The sequence below is a fragment of the Liolophura sinensis genome, chromosome 7, assembly GCF_032854445.1.
Source record: "Liolophura sinensis isolate JHLJ2023 chromosome 7, CUHK_Ljap_v2, whole genome shotgun sequence".
NCBI classification, from domain to species: domain Eukaryota; kingdom Metazoa; phylum Mollusca; class Polyplacophora; order Chitonida; family Chitonidae; genus Liolophura; species Liolophura sinensis.
In genome coordinates, this window is record NC_088301.1 from 53,063,858 (window position 1) to 53,083,115 (window position 19,258).

The following is a 19,258-nucleotide window of genomic DNA, read 5'->3' on the forward strand; positions in this document are numbered from 1 at the left end:
TTTAAAGAATTTTATTTTCGTTGTTTGTGTTGTAAGCGGCCTCATGAGACATGTGGATTTGGTTGCACGAATAACACGGTTCGAAGCTTCTCAGCTGATCTATTGAACACTTGCATTCGAAGTGTCAGTCTTCGTCTTTCTATTACTTTTTTTTTGAAGGAAAGAGTAGAGCTTTGTTTTAGGCAAAGCAGAGATCATGTCGGTTACAGATGGTAAGAGTGATTGCATTTAAGAATAATATCGATGGCCCGCCCATTTTCTTTTTGCAGTGACTGTAAAGTAGTGGTTGTCCACTAAAATGGAACATACACACATACATACAGACCTTTTTTTAATTAAAGCAAATCTAAATCTAAACAGTGGCATGATATATAGTTAAAGAGTTAAATTAAACGTTTTGACCCATTTTCCACTCCGAGATTGCTCCGAAGTTATAGGTTTAGCAAAATTTTGTTCGGCCATGGATTGCCCCATACTAACGTTATAAGAGCGTGCTTCATTTGAAAACCAGAAGCAGTTGCCATGGCCATGTGTCAGGGCATTTGAGACAAAAATTACCCATGAAATACGCCTCCTCGGCCTTAAGTTAACAGACGCATATGTTCCTGATCTTTTCGTCTGTTGATTTATTGTAAGCACAATTTTAATATGTTATTTTCTAGGCTGCATGGGTCGGAGATTCCTTTGAGAGACTCAAAGCAAACAGCTGTACTGACAGCCTGAACATATTTGACAAGGGCAGGTAACTGCATCAGGTTTTTAAATGGAGTGCGCTCTGATGTTGGTTTGGGCCATCCATGACCAAACAAAATTTTGCCAAACCTAATGAGCATTCTCGGACTAATTTACCTGCCTCAACATTTAATCCTTGAACTAAAAAATCAGTCGGTCCATTATGCAAAGCACTTAGTGGAACAAGTACTTGGCAATTTCTGGTGTGGGTTGAAGAGAATAGGACCAAACTTACCACTTCTACAAGTATAGATCCATATCCAAGTCGAAATGTTGTTGTGCAGGCATGGCGGGTCAGGTGTACTAAAATATGGAAATTGACCTAACAAGAGAGGACCACTCAACCAGTCTCAAATGATAAGTTTAGCAATGGTTTAATCAATGTCATCTTGGAGGTAGAATAGAAGTAACAGTTTCCAGTTCAGTCAGCTGAGAACATTCAACTTGAAAGGTTTCAGTCAAGTCTTGAGGCTGCTAACTGCGCAAAGGTCTTGTCATCCACATTTCCTGCTGAGGCTTCGGATTCAGTCTGGATTTTGGATGCATTTTAACAGAGCGAAAAATTAACACTTGTTCAGATTTTCAGCACATTACCGATCTGCAATGGATTTACACATGAATCAGTGATTGAAAATGTCCTTTTCTCCTCAAAGCACACAAGAAATAGGCGTGTGCTGTCGTTTGAGAGGGGAGTAAAAAGCCTAATTGACGGGGGAGTTGTGGTTTGCCTTAATTCAATGCTTTAAATTCTAACTCTGTATGAGTTGGGCTGGCCTAGATACTAATTCACTTAAATATAATTATTGAGCTCTATTTTCAATAATTTGTGACATTTACCTGCCTCAGAGTTAGTCATTGAATTGAAAATGACTGGTTAGTCCATTCTGCAAAGTACTTTGTGCAGTTATGTTGAGTTAGGTATACTAAAATCTCTGAACCATGCACTGAAGAAATATTGAAATCAAACTTAAGACAATTCCATATGGCCAGTCATATGTCATAATGACAAATTTGGGGATGGTTTAATCATTGTCATAATGGAGGTAGAATAAGAGACACAAGCGTGAAAAGTCAAAGTTCTGTAAATGTAACAGTCCAGGCTTGTGGCTATCATCTATGAGCAACTGGCATTTATGTCTGCTGCCACAAAACTTCCCTAACAAAATAAATAATTCACAAGCAAAGGGAGTGTGTCAATACTTTTGACTTGAAATGTGCTGAATTGTTCCAGCCACAATCCTGCAGAACTCTGATGAATGAGTATGCTCCTAATATCTAAGCCAATACCTCTCCATGCTAATTTTAGCTGCCTATAAACATATAGGCTCATTTCTCCATTATAGAGAGCTCTTCTAACACATCACTGTAGTGGTATTTTCTATAAGTGTTATGTTCTTCCTCACTTTGATTATTGCTGTTCAGTATTGGGAAACTTCAATTAAAAATAGAGAAAGGATAGTCAAGTTACAGAAAAGAGCTGCTTGTTTAGTTCTACAAGAAAGCATAAACACATCTGCAAGAATTTTTATTTCAAGACTAAAGTGGATGCATTTTAATAAAGAGTAAACTACAAAATCCTTTGTATCATCTATGAAGCAATACGTAATCTCTGTTCAAACTATATTAAACAGCTTTTCCCTCCAAACAAACAGCTAACAATATTGTTCTCAGATCAACACAACATAATATCTATCTCCCTAAAGCAAGGACAAATTACATGACAGGAAGTTTTACAAATATAGGCATCAAACTACGAAAATGCCTACTAATCCACGTAAAAGAAGCCCCTTCTCTGTCAAGCTTTCAATCACGCTTCTTAAAATCACAGTTATAGTCAGATAACGAATGAAATATATGTACATGTATGTATGAAAGCTTTCATGCATTAATTATACTTAGATGTATTATTACTATAGGAACTCTTTTCATAAATCTATGTCCCCGTAATACTCTTGCTGACACATGCATTGTTCATGTCAAGGAGGGAATTCGAAAGGGGCCATCTCCCACTCACTCGGTTTGTTTCTCTCTGCATGTGTGTGGGAGGTTCCAGCCTCGTGTGGGTGGTGGGGGGGGGGGTGGTGGAAGGGGTTGGCAATGGGCTGTCTCCCACTACTTTACTTCTCCTGCTGGTTGGGACCATTGCAGGGACAGCACGATTGATGTGTTGTTGTTTTTTGTATGTATGAATGTATTTAGCTTCTCTTTTCAAACTACATGGTGCTTTATCCTTTTTTCTATATATTGATGTATTTTTTAACTGGACTCTGAAGTACATCTTTACTATATATTGATTTCTCTGTGAAGGCCTTGAGGAAGAACAGTTTCATTATAAATTGACCGAGCTATAAATAAAGATATTATTATTATTATTATATAGCACAACTTGGGGGCCTGTGTGGCTCAGTCGGTTAGTGCACTAGCGCAGTGTAATGACCCAAGTGTCTCTCACCAATGCGGTCGCCGTGAGTTTAAGTCCAGCTGATGCTGGCTTCCTCTCCGGGCGTACGTGGGAAGGTCTGTTAGCAACTTGTGGATGGTTGTGGGTTTCCCCCGGGCTCTGCCCAGTTTCCTCCCACCATAATGCTGGCCGCCTTCGTATAAAGGAAATATTCTTGAGTAATAAATAAATAAATAAATATAGCACAACTTGGGGAATTCTCCATGACATGAAATTTACAAGCTGCGTCAACCAATGAAACATGGTTACTCACATCGCCTGGTATATGAAGAATGATTACCTAGGCAGTTTCAGTGACTAAATTCCTCATTGTACTTAGGCCTGAAAACCTGTTGGCTATAAGTGTTTTGAGTCATTGACAACACAATTGTTGGCTCTCCAATAACTGCGTCACCAAGCTGGTTTACAAAAAATTAACTCATGGTTATCCGTGGTTAGACAAAGCATGCTGAGGGATTGCCGCTATTAGTATGAGTGTAATGTATGAGGAACCGACTTAACCAGATATTAAGGGAGTGATGCTCAAGCCTTTTTTTGGTGACTGATGCCTGCCTGTGTTTTTGGTATCCAGAATCATCTTTTGGTTTACTTACTGGAGCATATTCAGCAAGAAAAATGCTGAATAGCCATGTTTTCGGTATTAACCAAGCTAATTTTAAAGTTCACTGGGTTTGAAGGAAAATACAAAATCATAATTAACAGGTCTAACAAAAAACAGACTAAAGGCACGCCCCATTAATTGTACAGGCACAGTTGGCATGATAAATTGTCAAGAGATTGCTCTTGCTTGCTAAATAACCATCAAAACTAAATAGAAGCCTGCATCCCTGCCAATGAAAGGATTTAACCATCTAAGTAGATGACAGATATTGAATAAGTAAAGTACAACACTGGCTGAATTAAACCCAATGTAGCAAAAATTGAAAACACATGACATCTTTCGAATACTGCCTGTTGCCTCTGGCAAGACGACATCATCTCTTTTTTTTTTTTTTGATAAAAATATGATAAAGAGTAATTCTCCTGCTCATTAAAATCCTCAGTTTAATCACACTATGTCTGCTTATTGTCTTGTACAGTGGAAGGTTTTGTTTATTTCAGATGATGTCATTAGAAGAAGACTTCTCATAGATGGTGATGGTGGATTGGATGACAAGAGGATAAACAATCTTTTGAAGTCTTACATCAAGTGGTGCAATTCCTCAGAAACTGATGAGGAAAAGTATGTATTTGTCATCACCAATGATTTAGCAGATTTATACACTTTTTATTTTATAGTAGACTCTTTCTGATGTCGGTGATGCAAGTGTTTGCAGGAAGTTACATCATTAATGTACCAATGGAAAATGATGCCACCTGTTTATCTCATGGTAGAGCTACTTGTTTATCTTCTATAAACATTACATTATCTGTGCATAGACAATAGTACTGGCATTAGTTTTGCAATATCCTAGATCTAAACCCACTCAAGAAAATTATTCAGAAGATTAACATTATCCTGTTTTATTAGTTTTTTTTATACTTTATGTACCAGCCATTATAAAATTGGCAGATTGACCCTCCCATGCTGTAAAGTATGTGATGTGACATCTTAAAAGGACATGCTGTGAGTTCAAATTCAGCTCGTGCTGGCTTCCTCTCCGGCCATACGTGGGAAGGTCTGCCAGCAGCCTGAGGATGATTGTGGGTTTCCTCTGGGCTCTGCATGGTTTCCTCCCGCCATAATGCTGGCCGCCGTCGTATAAGTGAAATATTCTTGAGTACGGCGTAAAACACCAATCAAATAAATAAAGAAATAAATCATGATGCGTTTGCTTGTGATCAACCTAATAGATTGGAATCATCGAAATGGCAAAATAAATAAATCTTAAACGACATCTCTCACAACATTGTATTTCGAAACCTGCATCTTCAGCTTTGTTTTCTCACCATTGCTTGAAGTATTGTCTCCCTGATTACTGCATTTATTTGTCTGTTTCTATAACTTGCGAGAACTGTTTTAGGAGTTGTCCCCCTTTCCATGATAGTAGCTATTTTACCTTGTTGCTGCCATGATGTTGGGCTGGCCATAAATTCTCTGAGCATGACCTGAATAATTGTATTTTAAAGTATATTCTCCATGGATACATTCAAAGATAGTTGTGTGTAACTGACATTGTAACACAGCAGATTTATTTCATCGAGATATGTGTTTATGTGTGTTAGCATAAATAATGCCAAAAATGACCACTGCAAGCAATTTTTTTTTAAGATACCTTTGTTTCATAATTTTTACAGTGATGCAACTTACCAACGCCTTATGAGCACTGTGGCTCAGTGTGAGTTTACCATGGAGAAGTCCTTGCTGGTATATGAGATGAACCTTAGAGAACAGGCTAACTATGGCAAACTTAACAGACAAATAGGTGCGAAAATACATGCGTTTGAAGTTGAAAGTCAGTTTGTTTTCCTTTGAGTTTTTCAGGTTTATCTTTCATATTGTTCTTTACTTCAAGAGTACCTGTGGCCTGAAATACCAGTGAAATCAAAGTTAATGATAGATGGCTATAATATTATGTATTTCTGACAGTGTATTCATAGCAGAAAGTGCTTATATAGCTGTCAGGGGCTTCCATGGCCAAGGTGGTTAGCGTGTCATCGCGGGGCAATAACCCGGAAGCCTCACTGTGAGATCAAGTCCAGCTCATGCTGGCTTCCTGTCCATTAATACCTGGGGAGGTATGGCACCAACCTGCTGATAGTCATGAGTTTCATGTTACAGTTCCCTTATTTATCCATTGGTACTGATGGAATATGCTGTATATTTTACAGAGGAAAAGATAACGCAAGCAATGGACAAAATCGCTGAGTGTAAAAATGAGTTAATAGAGGCCAAGACAATAAGACGAAATCGTCAGGGTTTGTATATTTCCTATTGCTTGATTACAGTTAGTAGAAGTAGGTTTAAACATGACTGAAGTACAAAAATTGACATGGCATTTGAAGCCCTATATGCTGTTAATCCCATATTGTCTGTCAAGGGATTATCTCTAATCTTAAGATCCTAAAGAATAGATGGTTATTGTAAACGTAATTCTAAACCCTGTGGTATTGACTTTTTTTATTGTGCTAATTAAATGTTACAGGGCTATGTAAGTTTGCAGACTCTGTTCATTGAGGAGGTTTTATCATTGTATTGTAACCCAGGCTGTTCAGTTGTGTGATAAATTTTTCCTGTATGGGTACACATATAGGCATTTTTTGTGGAATTTAAAAACCATATGTGTGTTTTTATGTTCAAAGATGATATTGAACAGTTTACTTTTAAATATTAAACAGAATGTTTCTGATGTAATTTATCAAGCACTCAATTGTATGAGATACTATACAAAATTTAAAGTTCAGTGAAAGCAGTTTTCATTGGCTCAAAAATGTACATTGCTTGTTTTGTTTTTTTTTCTTAAATAAATTTACGTATATACTTTCAGAGTACGACAACCTTGCAGCAGTTATACAGAAGCAGCCAGACAGACAAACATCAATGAAGTAAGCTACACTTTGTATCTGTACATTTACAGTGAAGGATTGATATCCGTAGTTAGTCTTCCACTTTCAAAGTGGAAGTCGCTGTTTAGTCGCTTTCACAAGTATATCACATGCTGTCTCACTTCGTATCCTTCACCGTGTTTTCAACAATGCATTCCATGTACTGCGATGCCAAAGTGACATACATTACAATGTCAAATGTTGCAACGATAAAAGAACCCTTTCACGTGCCATATTTTGTTGAAAGTCCTTTACCACTATAAAAGTACATTGTATTACTATATTTGTATAGGCATAGTGTGCTTATGTAATTCTCAAGGCACGCAGAATAGGTCCCCAAACACACTGGATATAATTATGCATTGCTTTCAACATTATAGTTTATGTGTAGCTGTGATAAACAGTTTCTCCAAAACTGCTTGCTTGACAGTAATAAATCTAATTTTGTTGTTAAGAGCTGTAGAGTGCAAAGGTTTCTAAGTGGTGAGTACAAGGCATTGTGGTGGCAGACCTGAAAAATATCTGCTTAAAATATGAAACTGTTTTTTTCAGGAAACTTCAGGAACTGGAGGATGGTCTCACACAGTTGAAAACAACAAAAGAAAAGTTGGAACAGAAGGTAATATTTATACACATGCCAAATGATTATTTGTCTAGTAAATTTGGATTGTGTTGGCCACAGTTGGGAACAGATAGACAGTCGACAAGAGAATTGATTTATTTATGTATTCGATTGGTGTTTTACGCTGTGCTCAAGAATATTTCATTTGTATGACAGCATTATGGTGGGAGAAAACAAAGGCAGAGCCGAGGAGAAATCCACAGTGATTCGCAGGTTGCGGGAGCAGGATCCCACATAAGGCCAGCATGAGCTGGACTTGAACTCACAGTGACAGCATTCATCTCAGGCAGGTGAATCATTGTGCCACTCTGGTGTGCTAACCTCCTCGGTCTCGGAGGCCTCTAAATCTTCAGTGAAGATCACTAACCTTCAACCACTATGACATGCATGTCTGTACATTACATGTGGGAAAGGGGCCTCCGTGGCTCAGTCGGTTAGCACGCTAGCGGAGTGTAATGACCCATGAGCCTTTCACCAATGGGGTCGCTGTGAGTTCAAGTCCCGCTGATGCTGGTTTCCTCTCCGGCAGTAAGTGGGAAGGTCTCAGCAACCTGCGGATGGTTGTGGGTTTCCCCCGGGCTCTGCCCGGTTTCCACCCACCATAATGCTGGCCGCCGTCGTATAAGTGAAATATTCTTGAGTAAGACGTAAAACACCAATCAAATAAATAAAATAAATGAAATACATGTGGGAAAGTTGGCCTGTAACTTGCTTTGACTTACTTCATCGATTAACGTTACCGCCATTGTAAAAGTGAAAAATTCCTGGGTGTTGTATTAAGCAACGATCAAATAAATAATTGGATATATTTACAAGTATTATACTCATTATGCAGATAGGATAATTGAAATAAGATTGCATTCTCTTACTTAATGCTTCAGTTTGTGTTCAGGTGTTGCACCACATTTTACTTTTATGTAGGCTACAGTCTAAATGCGAGCTGTAACTTTTTCTTTTTTTATATTTTCAGCTGGATTTGAGAAGAAAACAATTCCATGTTCTGTTATCCTCTATTCATGAATTACAGAGAATTTTAGAAGGTACTGTGACTGTATATTGCAATCATATCCTATATACAGGTATTTCTGACTTATAAACGTCGGTGTGACATTTGCAGGTGTAATTGAAACGGTTTACCAGCATTTCACCAAGCCCTAGAAAGCCTTGCACATGTTACATTGCTACATGAATTCTGCATCAAGTTGTTGAACTGTGAACAATAGATTGTTGAGCTTCATGAAAGTTGACAGTCATGTCTGCCAGTAGTGATGACCAGTGAAACAACAGCAACAACAACAAACAAGGCAAAGTTGACTTGTGCAACCATGTGTTTGCTCCAGGCTATATTTTGGCAGAACAAAAGGAAACACACAACTTGATGTGCCATCAAAGACAATGGCTTGGCAAGCCAGATAAGTTGTCAAAGGAAGCAATTCTTATAGCTTTATGGCCTTCACCCCTCTGGAGTATCTGGTGTCAATCAGCTGGGCACAAGAGAACTAAATCCTATAAATTGTTCTGAAAATTTATATGCATACAACTGTTTTTTGATAAATAACTTCTGACAAACTTGAAATTATGCATGAATATAGTGTGTACCAAACAGTAGGAATGTTAACAGGATTCCCATTTTTAGGGTATAAGCTTTTGGCTTTTATGATTAGTACACCCCTAAGTTTTTCATTACGTTTGCCAAATGTATAATGATGTTCATTTTCTGTTTCAGAAGATGACAATGCTGATGAAAGTGATATGGAAACCTCATGAGTCGGATGCGTAGAAAAATAATTCACAGCAAGAAATTGTACGTGTCACCATGACTGGGTTTGTACAGAAATGTTATCTGGTCCTGATAACATGACCCGTGAAGAAAAGACACAGTTGTGCTCCTCAAAATCATGTCAACTTTGGTATTTCTGGACAAGCAAACAATCTACTGTTTTTGCCACTTTGCCGAAAGAAAAAAAAACAGGAACTCTAAAGCAGCTAGTAAGGTATCAGTTTTATCTATTGAGACAGATTTATGCCAGCACAGTGTGCACACTGGGGCCTTGAAGAAGATGGAGTGAGTTCCAGACATCCACAATTTGCTTACCATGAACATTTATGTCATTCTATATTTTGTACAATTTGTGAACAGGTTTTGTTTTACATTTCAAGTTGAATGAGCTTATTTATTTATCAGTAAATGCCCCTTCATGACTTTCAGCAGAAAGTTTCAAACAAATACTTTTTTTGGCATACTAATACTGTTTTCCGTTGTTTTCTGACCGTTTTACTTTGCTCAAGTTCTCCATCATGTGCCTAACTTGTTAATAACTGTTGTCACACTTGGTGTATATATTTGTTTATAGATAAAAAAAATAATCATATACATGTTGGCCCACAAAGGTAATGGGATTCAAGCCTGACCTGTTCATTTTTGGAATGAGTAAAATTTGAAAAGACATAACAGCAATGAGCATAAATAATATCTGACACTTGCCAATGATGTGTTAACAAAAAATTCACTTCAGTAATTAAATTTTAAATAAATATTAGTATTAGTTAATCGAGAACCAATAAGTAATTTTAAAATGTAGAAAAAGATAATGGTATCTGTGAGCTGAACATCCTGAATATATATTTTTGTATGAGGGGTAATTGGTTGTGTTTTTATTTAGCAGTCTGAAGGTCAACATTAAGGGAAGGCACATAACTCCCAACTATGATGGGTGCGGTTTCAATCTCCATTCACCAATGCGGTCGCCGTGAGTTCAAGTCCAGCTCTGCCTGCAACCTGCTAATGGTTGTGGGGTACCCTTGGGCCCTGCCCGTTTTCCACCCACCATAATGCTGGCCACCATCCTATGAGTGAAATATTCTTGAGTACCACAGAAAATACCAATCAAATAAATAAATCAGTCAATCTAGATTCCCCACTCCCACTTTCTAGGGATGCAAGGTGACAAAAAAGCTGACAATGCAGTGATAGTCATTTACACAGTCTTGCGATCACTGAACCATTCCCCCAGTATGGCATGAAAGCCTATTGTCACATGGTTGGAATTTTTGTCAATAAACTTGCCAAAGGTCAGTGGTTTACACTAGGCATAACACACTTATTAGTAGGGTGTCATGATCTGGCCTTTGAACATGCTAACTGCGTGAGACGTTGTGTGAAGGGTTTGCATGTGTTGTGTTGAGGTCTTCAGTTTGAACACACTGATTGGGCATTGTGTTGTTGTTGATGTTCAAACCTGTTGAGTGGATGAGGTGTAATGTGGTGCTCAAGCACTGTGACCGGTTAGGTTGTTACGCCTGGTCTTTGAACGCACTAAGCGGGTAATTTTTTATCACTAACGAATGGTCTACATGTAGGACTGAAATAGGGCTGGCGTTTGTATGGAAGCAGGATGAGGACATCTTGTTTCAGGACACAAGGCTGGTGTAAATCGTGCGGTCATTACATGAGGGGATGAGGACGGACACCGTTCGCGCTGGTTGTGGAATGAGAACGGAGCAAATCGTGCACGAATGGTAACGTACTCGTGCCGCGCCCCGCAGCTGTGTGTAGGGCATTCTACCGCTCTTGTGCCACGACCAGCAACTACAGGATGTATGTCCATTTCACGAGTCTAGTGGAAGGCTTAAGAATGACCTCGACAAACGCATGTCAGTTTCTTTGAGTTGGTCGACTCCAGATTACTACTTTTGATCTAGTGCATAAGCCTTCATCAAGTGGTAAAGGGCCGCTGCACAAGAACGCCGCAAATCATGCGCGAATGGTACCGTCCTTGTGCATCGGCCGAGGGGTGAGATGTCCTCATCCGGCCACCATGCAGACACCATTCATAACATATCACCTAGTCAGTGTTCAAACACAAGCCATTAATGGGCGAGGTAATATGGCTGGTGACTGGACACTGACTGAGTGATGTGTCTGACTGGTGTTTGAACACATACTGGGTGAGGTGTTATGGCTGGTGTTGAAACACTTACTGGATGATATGTATGGTGTTTGGAAACGGACTGGTTGAGGTGTTATGACTGGTGTTTGGACACTGGGTGAGGTGTTTTGACTGATGTTTGGAAACTGACTGGGTGGGGTTTTATGACTGGCGTTTGGACACCGGCTGAGGTGTTTTGACTGGTTTGGACACTGACTGGGTGAGGTGTTATGACTGGTGTTTGGACACTGACTGAGTGAGGTTTTATGACTGGCGTTTGGACACTGACTGGGTGAGGTGTTATGACTGATGTTTGGACACTGACTGGGCAAGGTGTTATGACTGATGGTTGGACACTGACTGGGTGAGGTGTTATGACGTGTTTGGACACTGACTGGGTGAGGTGTTATGACTGGTGTTTGGACACTGACTGGGTGAGGTGTTATGACTGGTGTTTGGACACTGGGTAAGGCTTTATGGCTGGTGACTGAAGACTGACTGGGTGAAGTGTTATAACTGGTGTTTGGACACTGACTGGGTGAGGTGTTATGACTGGTGTTTGGACACTGGGTAAGGCTTTATGGCTGGTGACTGAAGACTGACTGGGTGAAGTGTTATAACTGGTGTTTGAACACTGACTGGGCGAGGTTTTATGACGTGTTTGAACACATACTGGGTGAGGTTTTACGGTTGGTTTTTGAACAGATACTGGGTGAGGAATTATGGCTGGTGTTTGAACACTGGCCAGGTGATAAGATACAACAAGATAGTAAGACGTCAAATGCCATGACCTAAACTTACCGTTGAGTGGTCTAAAGTGGATGATCTCTGTGGAGGGAGTAAAACACAACGGCAGATTGAAATATACTCTCTTTTTTTCCCACATTTTTGAGGTAGAATAGATTTTGACACCTTTGTGTTGGTGTTTGTGGTGTAAACCGATTCGCTGAACTTGAAAGAACTCGGCTAAGGGATCTAATTGCAACGGAGACAACGTGGCTTCTTCTATAGATTACCCACAATCATTAAAGAAAAACAGATTGTCACGACGAAAGTTACAAAGAACATCACATATAATGAAGCTTGTAAACTTTGTACTTTCCTACTTTTACCCCTCCAGTCGTATACCAGTGTGATCAAGAAAGTATCCATTTTTGTTGGAATTCTAACCACCTTGACCTGGCCCATTGCCGTAGGCAAACCAAAAGGTGTACCTGTTTCATCCCCTGTCAGGTCATCCAGTTGAGCTTCCAGGTAAACTCAAGCATTAAATGAAAACGCTATGGTCACAAGAAAAACAACGTAGGATACAGATCAGAATGATAAATCATAGTCTGAACGTAAATCTGTTTCACGGAAATCCGGTAATCATTATAAAAAACCTGTAAACCTGGTTGGCCCACAGAGCGTCCCTCTAAGGCCACCAGGGATCCTGACCAAACTTTCAATAAATTTGAATCGTTGGAGGACATTGGTTCTTCCACATCGGATGCGGATATGATAGATATTTCACCCGCCCAAGGGAGATCTAACAGCACATTTCCCAAGAAAGGTCATCCACAGTCCAACCATAAAGATAAATCTCCTATTCGCCTCCCTCCGTAATGTCTTTATATGAGTAAAGTAATACAATGGAATTGTCGAGGTCTTAAGGTAATTTTTATTGAAATAACAAACATAAAATCCCATTGCCCTTTGTCTTCAAAAATCACCTGAAGACATCTGACAAAGATAAAATAATTCTGAGAAAATTATTCACTTTATAGTACCTATCGTAATGGAAAAGAGTGCCGTACAGGCGGCTCCCCATTCTTCATAAATAACAATATTATTCACAGCCCTCTTAATCTGGATACAGAGCTCCAGGCTGTGGCTGTTCGTGTTTCATGGTCTGAAACAATCCCACTGTGTTCGGTGTATATTCTTCTGATCCGTTTATAATAATGGGAAATTTAATTCCCATAACCACCTATGGGGCAGTAATAACATAAACACCATAGGCAAGATAGTAGAAGATTTTATACCGAAGGAGGAGTCGTTTTATTTCAGTGATGGCTCTAACACCTACTTACATCAGGATAATGGCGCTTATTCTGCTATCGATCTCACTATCACTGATCCATCACTTCTCCCTCATTTTTCTTGTAAAGTGCATGGTGATCTTTGTGGTAGTGACCATTTTCCTAGAACATATCACCTCTAATTCTTTAGAACGGGTAGCAGACAGAAATTTGATGAAACAGATTGGATCGTATTTGCGATGTTCTGTGAGGCTGACATCACTCGAGAGACTCTTAATTCAGGAGATGATCCTATATTAAAATGTAAAGAGCTTGTTTTACGAACTGCCGATAGAATTATACCTAAGACCTCGACAAATCGAAAATCCAAAAGTAAACCCTGTTATGATGACCGAAAAATGGTTGAACGCCGTAATTACTGTCCTTTTGATAATAATTTAAACCAGGTTCACATTTTTAGAGCCAAGGCTCGTCGATTACCTAAGTCTAAGATACGTTCTTGTTTCCGGAACTTTGTTTCAGGTATTACGTCAAAACACCCATGCAGAAAGTCTGGAACTTGGTTCAGAAGCTTAAACGCAAAAATAATAAAGCTAAAGTTCAACATTTAAAAGACGGCAATAATATTCTTACTTTTCCTGGCAGTATAGCTAATAAGCTCGCTGAAACAATATCTCAGAAATCTTCTGAGGAGAATTATTCTACAAAGTTTCATTAGATTAAAAATCAGAAAAAGAAGACTAAATTGCCCTTTCCTTCTATAAATATGGAAGACTGTGATAAGCCCTTTAGTATTGATGAACTGAAAACTGCATTAAAAAGGATCATAATACTGCATGTGAGCCTGATAATGTTTATAATAAGTTTCTGAATCATTTACCACCTGAACCACTTGCTTGATAATATTTGCATAACTGGATTTGCATAACCCAAATCTTGGAGGGAGACGTGTGTTACCCTGGTTCCAAAATCGGGTGAAGACAATACTGATTCATCTAATTACCGTCTCATATCTCTTACCAGCTGTATCTGTAACACGATGGAACGGATGATAAATGGTAGACTTGTTTGCTTTCTTGAAACCAACAAGTTACTTTCGAAAGTACAGTGTGGTTTTCGTCAAGGTCGATCAACTTTAGATCACCTTGTACGATTTGAAACGTTTATTCGTGATGGTTTTATTAATAATGAACATGTGGTGTCGATATTTTTTGACGTTGAAAAAGCATACAACACCACATGGAAGTACGTAATTTTGAAAGATCTTTCAGATATGGGTCTTAAAGGCCGCTTACCATTATTTATATCTGAATTCTTATCCGATCGTCAGTTTAAGGTACGAGTGGGGTCCACTCTTTCTGACTCCTATGAGCAGGAAATCGGTGTTCCTCAGGGCAGTATGTTATCGCCAACATTGTTTAGCATAAAAATAAATAGTTTAGCCAAAACATTAACATCGGACAAGGAGGGTTCTTTATATGTGGATGATTTCCTTATACGCTATAAATAACCTAGAGTGTCAACTGCAGCTTTGTCTCAATAAGATTGAGAAACGGGCAACTTAAAACGGTTTTATATTTTCAACATATGAATAAGTTGGTATGCATTTTTTGTAATAAACGGAAATTTCTTCTTGACTCAATTTTGTGGTAAACAGGTTAAGATTGTTGGTGAAGCTAAATTTTTGGGTATAATATGGACCGATCCATTTCATTAAACCTGTATCGTTCTCTGGTGAGATCTAAACTGGACTATGGGTCCATCATTTACGGTTCTGCCAGAAAATCGTACTTTCAAATGTTGGATCCTGTCCATCACCAAGGTCTGAGGCTCAGCATTGGTGGTTTTAGAACCTCACAGTAGAGAGTTTATACGTAGAGGCAAATGAGCCTTCTTTATATAACCAATGTATAAAACTGGGCCTTCAATATGATATAAAGCTTAGCGCTCATCCAACAAATCGTACCTACCACTGTGTTTTCAACTCTTTATATGTAGATAAATTTAATAAGTGTCCTAACAAGATCCCTTCGTTGGGTCTTCGTATACAGGACCATATTGTGGAAGGTGACATCAAGCTAGAGGATATGGCTCCCGTGTCTTTTCCGCAGTCTCCTCCTTGGCTTTTCCCACATCCCAATAATAATAAATAACAATAGCATAATAAATCCAGTAGAAAATCCTCTTATAATTCAGGGATATTTTGCCGAAATTAAGGCTAATTATCCAGATTATAAATATATACTGCTGTGTCAAAGGATAGCGACTGTCTTAGAACAACGTCTCTCTTCGTCTTCCATCCTCTTCTTCAATCTTCTCTGCCGAGGCCAGGGCTTTTCTCCGTGCTTTATCATATGTTTCTTCTGGGCGTGTTCAAAGGACAGTGATATGCAGTGACTCGCTGTTGGCAAAAGAGAATAATAAATTTAAAAATCCGTTAATTCTTGATATTCTAACCTTACTCTGAAAACTAATTAAAAGAGATAATGATATTATATTCTTTTGGATACCAAGTCATACACAGATTTTCGTTCTAATATCCTCAACAAACTCAACAAACACACACACACACACACACTCTTTTTTCTCGATGGGAGAGTAAAACATCGCTGACGATGCTGTCACAAAATACTTCTTGGCCATTGGCTTATATCATAAAGTGTAAATTCTAATTATTATCAATATAATAAATAGGGAGATATAAAAATATACAATTTTCTAGGTAAACTGTTGTAAAAACATGGTGGTATTCGATTTTTTTTATTGTTTTGGTTCTTCTTAACTGGTTTTAAATGTCGGAGTATTTTTCTTTAAATTTTGATGTTCTCATTACCATATCGAAACCAATCACCGCCTCCACTTCTCAACTTGTTCTCAGAATGATATGGGTGGAACATTGCCGATGTGGCCTGTAGCCAAAATCATTCATTCATTCAAACATTTTGACATATTATCCATATTTTACACGTGTGCATCCACAGACTTGCACTATACAAAGTGCAAAAATAATTTAGAAGAGAAAAATAAGAACACGACTATCAGGACTTTCAAGTACACATTTTTTTTAATTGCCGTATATCATTAATATATATTAATATTATATGAATAATATTTATATACGAAAATCTACACTTATTTGTCAACCTCCTTAGATTAGGTTCCATATATATATATTGATTTCCCTATAGCTTGAACAAACACCGCTTCAATGCTTCATTATTTTCTGCTCAGCGCATTTAGTGGCGTGTATAAGCACAGGCACTGAGCTTTTACAATGGTGAATTTTTGAACGATTTCTGCGAATGGTATTTACTGTACCTAATTCCCCGCCTTGATCGTATGGAGTACTTAGTAGTTCAAATAGATAAACGCGAGTAATGAATGTTTCTAGGGAAGGAGGTAAAATCATTTTACAAATGAGTTTTTTATCTCTGATTTGAATATTGCAATATGGTGTTGTTTAATGTGAATATTACCATAAACTGGATACAGTAGTTTAGCAAAATTCATGATTTTTACATCTACAATAAAAAAATAACTCGTGCACACACACTGTGTGCATGATTTAGTCTAAAAATATGATGGGGTTTTCGAACATGTCAGAAAAACTGGCCATTTGCTTAGCTATTTTTAATGACCCCAAGCGAGATCTTAGTAACACTTTTGGTAGGTTCAGCTGAGGGTAACAAAAAGCCTTTGTTGCCATGCATGCTACGCCCAAAAGCATCTGGAAATTAACCTGGGTATCAAAAGAGGATTTGGCGTGCGAGGGATATACTTACCTCTATAATATAGCTTTTTCATACATGCGAATAATAAAGGTCATCGTAAACATGTCCCCAACAGACAATATATTGTTCAGCTTTTGAGCCCGATGCTGCGTGGCAATATTATATGTGCCTGCCAAGTTAAGGGCTGTGGACCAGTGTTCAGTTCCATACTCAGACAGCTGACTCTCTGGATACCCATAGGGCTGCTACCATTGTTTTGGGGGCCTTAAATGGTGGTAGTAAGCAATCTATGTTGCTCATTTGTGTGTTCTTGGATGAAGTCCGCAAATTTTATGCCTTGTACCCCATGCTTGTCTCTCTTATTTACTCTGCATGTGTATGGCCTGTTCATGTTATATATTGCACATGTCAGTCTTTCCAATAATCGGCCGGAGGGTTTACTCTGGGTTCCTCTACACTCATAAAACTGACCAGCATTCTATGAATAAATCATTATACACTGATCAAGTAAATTTTATTTGTTTGTCTGATTGGTGTTTTACGCCGCACTCAAGAATATTTCTTACGACACCGTCCAGCATTATGGTGGGAGAAGAAACCCTGGGCCATCCGCATAAATAAAACAAATGAAAATAAATAATATAAGCATTAAGTGGCAAAAGTGTATCTTTGCCAAGGCAAACAGTGCGCCTCTGTGTAATTTAGGTAATTTTAAATGTGAATTAATAAGGAGTGAAATTTCCAAATGTTATCATGCGTGAATTCAGATATCTTCCTATGAGACTGTGTGTCAACATTTAAAGTAGTTCTGATAACCGGCTGTTCACAAAAGCCACGTATTAAGTAAATCTTTGCTTTCATGGAAGCATTTTCAAGTTCTTTGCTTTATATGTCGGTATGTACAAATATCGGTTTTCCAAAATGCAAAGTTTGATTAAATTATGCACACAAGCAGAAAATGACAACCCGACTGCAGCTCAAATAGTTTTGAAATACTGTTTATTTAACTAATTATCTCAACTGTATACGTGCTGTACAACACTGCATAAGTGCCTTGTACAAGGAATTTAAAGCAACAATACGTTTACATTCAAGCTGTCTAAACAATGTTATGGAGACAACTTTTAGAATATGTCTTTCCCATCGGATCACATAGATCTTTTCGAAACGTTAATCCCAACATGCATTAAACCATAAACAATTATGGTAGTATATATTATGCATATTGATCTCTTATAGATAAAGCCTGTTTTATTCATAGTAAATTACTACGAAGTACACGAACAAACTATGGTCCAATTAAAATGAACTTATAAATAGGTACACATAGTTATAACATATATCATGTATATTCTTTCATTTAAAATCTCAAATATGAACAAGTTCAACGTATATTATACGTCACATGGTATTCAAAATCAATCCATCCTCATGTAGTTAAATACATCATTCACAATCATACAAACTCGTCATTATATTGCACTTGTATATCGCTTCAGTTTGACCACAAAATAGCATTAAAGCAAACAATTATTTAACGTTACCTGTACACATTATGAGTATCATTGTCCTTTTGGGTATGTACGCGTAGCTTTATTGCACGAGAACTTTTTTAATACCATTTAGGGATAATTTTTCAGCCATACACATTTCCTCGACTAAATGAAAATCAGTTTCTGCATATACAGTATTTCGCTACAGTAAAAAGTGGAAATTTAAAAACCATTTAAATTCAAACCATTATTTCGCCTTAACGAAAAGTAAATTATGTATGCACGCATTGTCATTATCACTTATGTTATCACTTATGTAACAAATAATATCTCAGCTACCAGTACTTCAGAGTTGAACGTGTTACAATATTGCCTCAACCTCTTTCTATTACATTTAAATTCACGATTCATACGCTAATGCCATTAAGCATCTAGTCACATATGCCAACTTCGTCCCTGTTATAGATCAATTTGCCAAACGTACGCGCCACCAGACAGGTTATATACGTCTCATGTAGACCAACTTCCACCAGACAGGTTATATACGTCTCATGTAGACCAACTTCCTCCATGTTGTAATCAACTTCTCGTCTACACCAACATTAGCCATGTTTGAAATCCTTATATATCCCATCACTATTTATACACGAACATGGTCTATCATCAATGTTCTTATAAATCATCTTGCCATATACATTGTACATGCCAACATGTTATAATCAACATATAGGCCTACACCAACAT

General features: G+C 38.1%; 1 protein-coding gene across 2 annotated transcripts; it reads left to right on the forward strand.

The window, feature by feature from the left end:
• Window positions 1-58: 58 nt before the first annotated feature.
• On the forward strand, window positions 59-9,998 carry LOC135471341 (THO complex subunit 7 homolog). Of its 2 annotated transcripts, none has more exons than XM_064750540.1 (8): window positions 59-212; window positions 4,295-4,415; window positions 5,471-5,598; window positions 6,005-6,091; window positions 6,661-6,718; window positions 7,271-7,337; window positions 8,311-8,380; window positions 9,070-9,998. In XM_064750540.1, the coding sequence occupies exons 1-8, from the start codon at window positions 197-199 to the stop codon at window positions 9,105-9,107; spliced, it is 585 nt and encodes a 194-aa protein (XP_064606610.1). In that variant the 5' UTR covers window positions 59-196; the 3' UTR covers window positions 9,108-9,998. The 2 variants fall into 2 exon arrangements, with proteins under 2 accessions (XP_064606610.1, XP_064606609.1); XM_064750539.1 differs by having other exon boundaries at window positions 9,067-9,997.
• The last annotated feature ends 9,260 nt before the right edge of the window (window positions 9,999-19,258 follow it).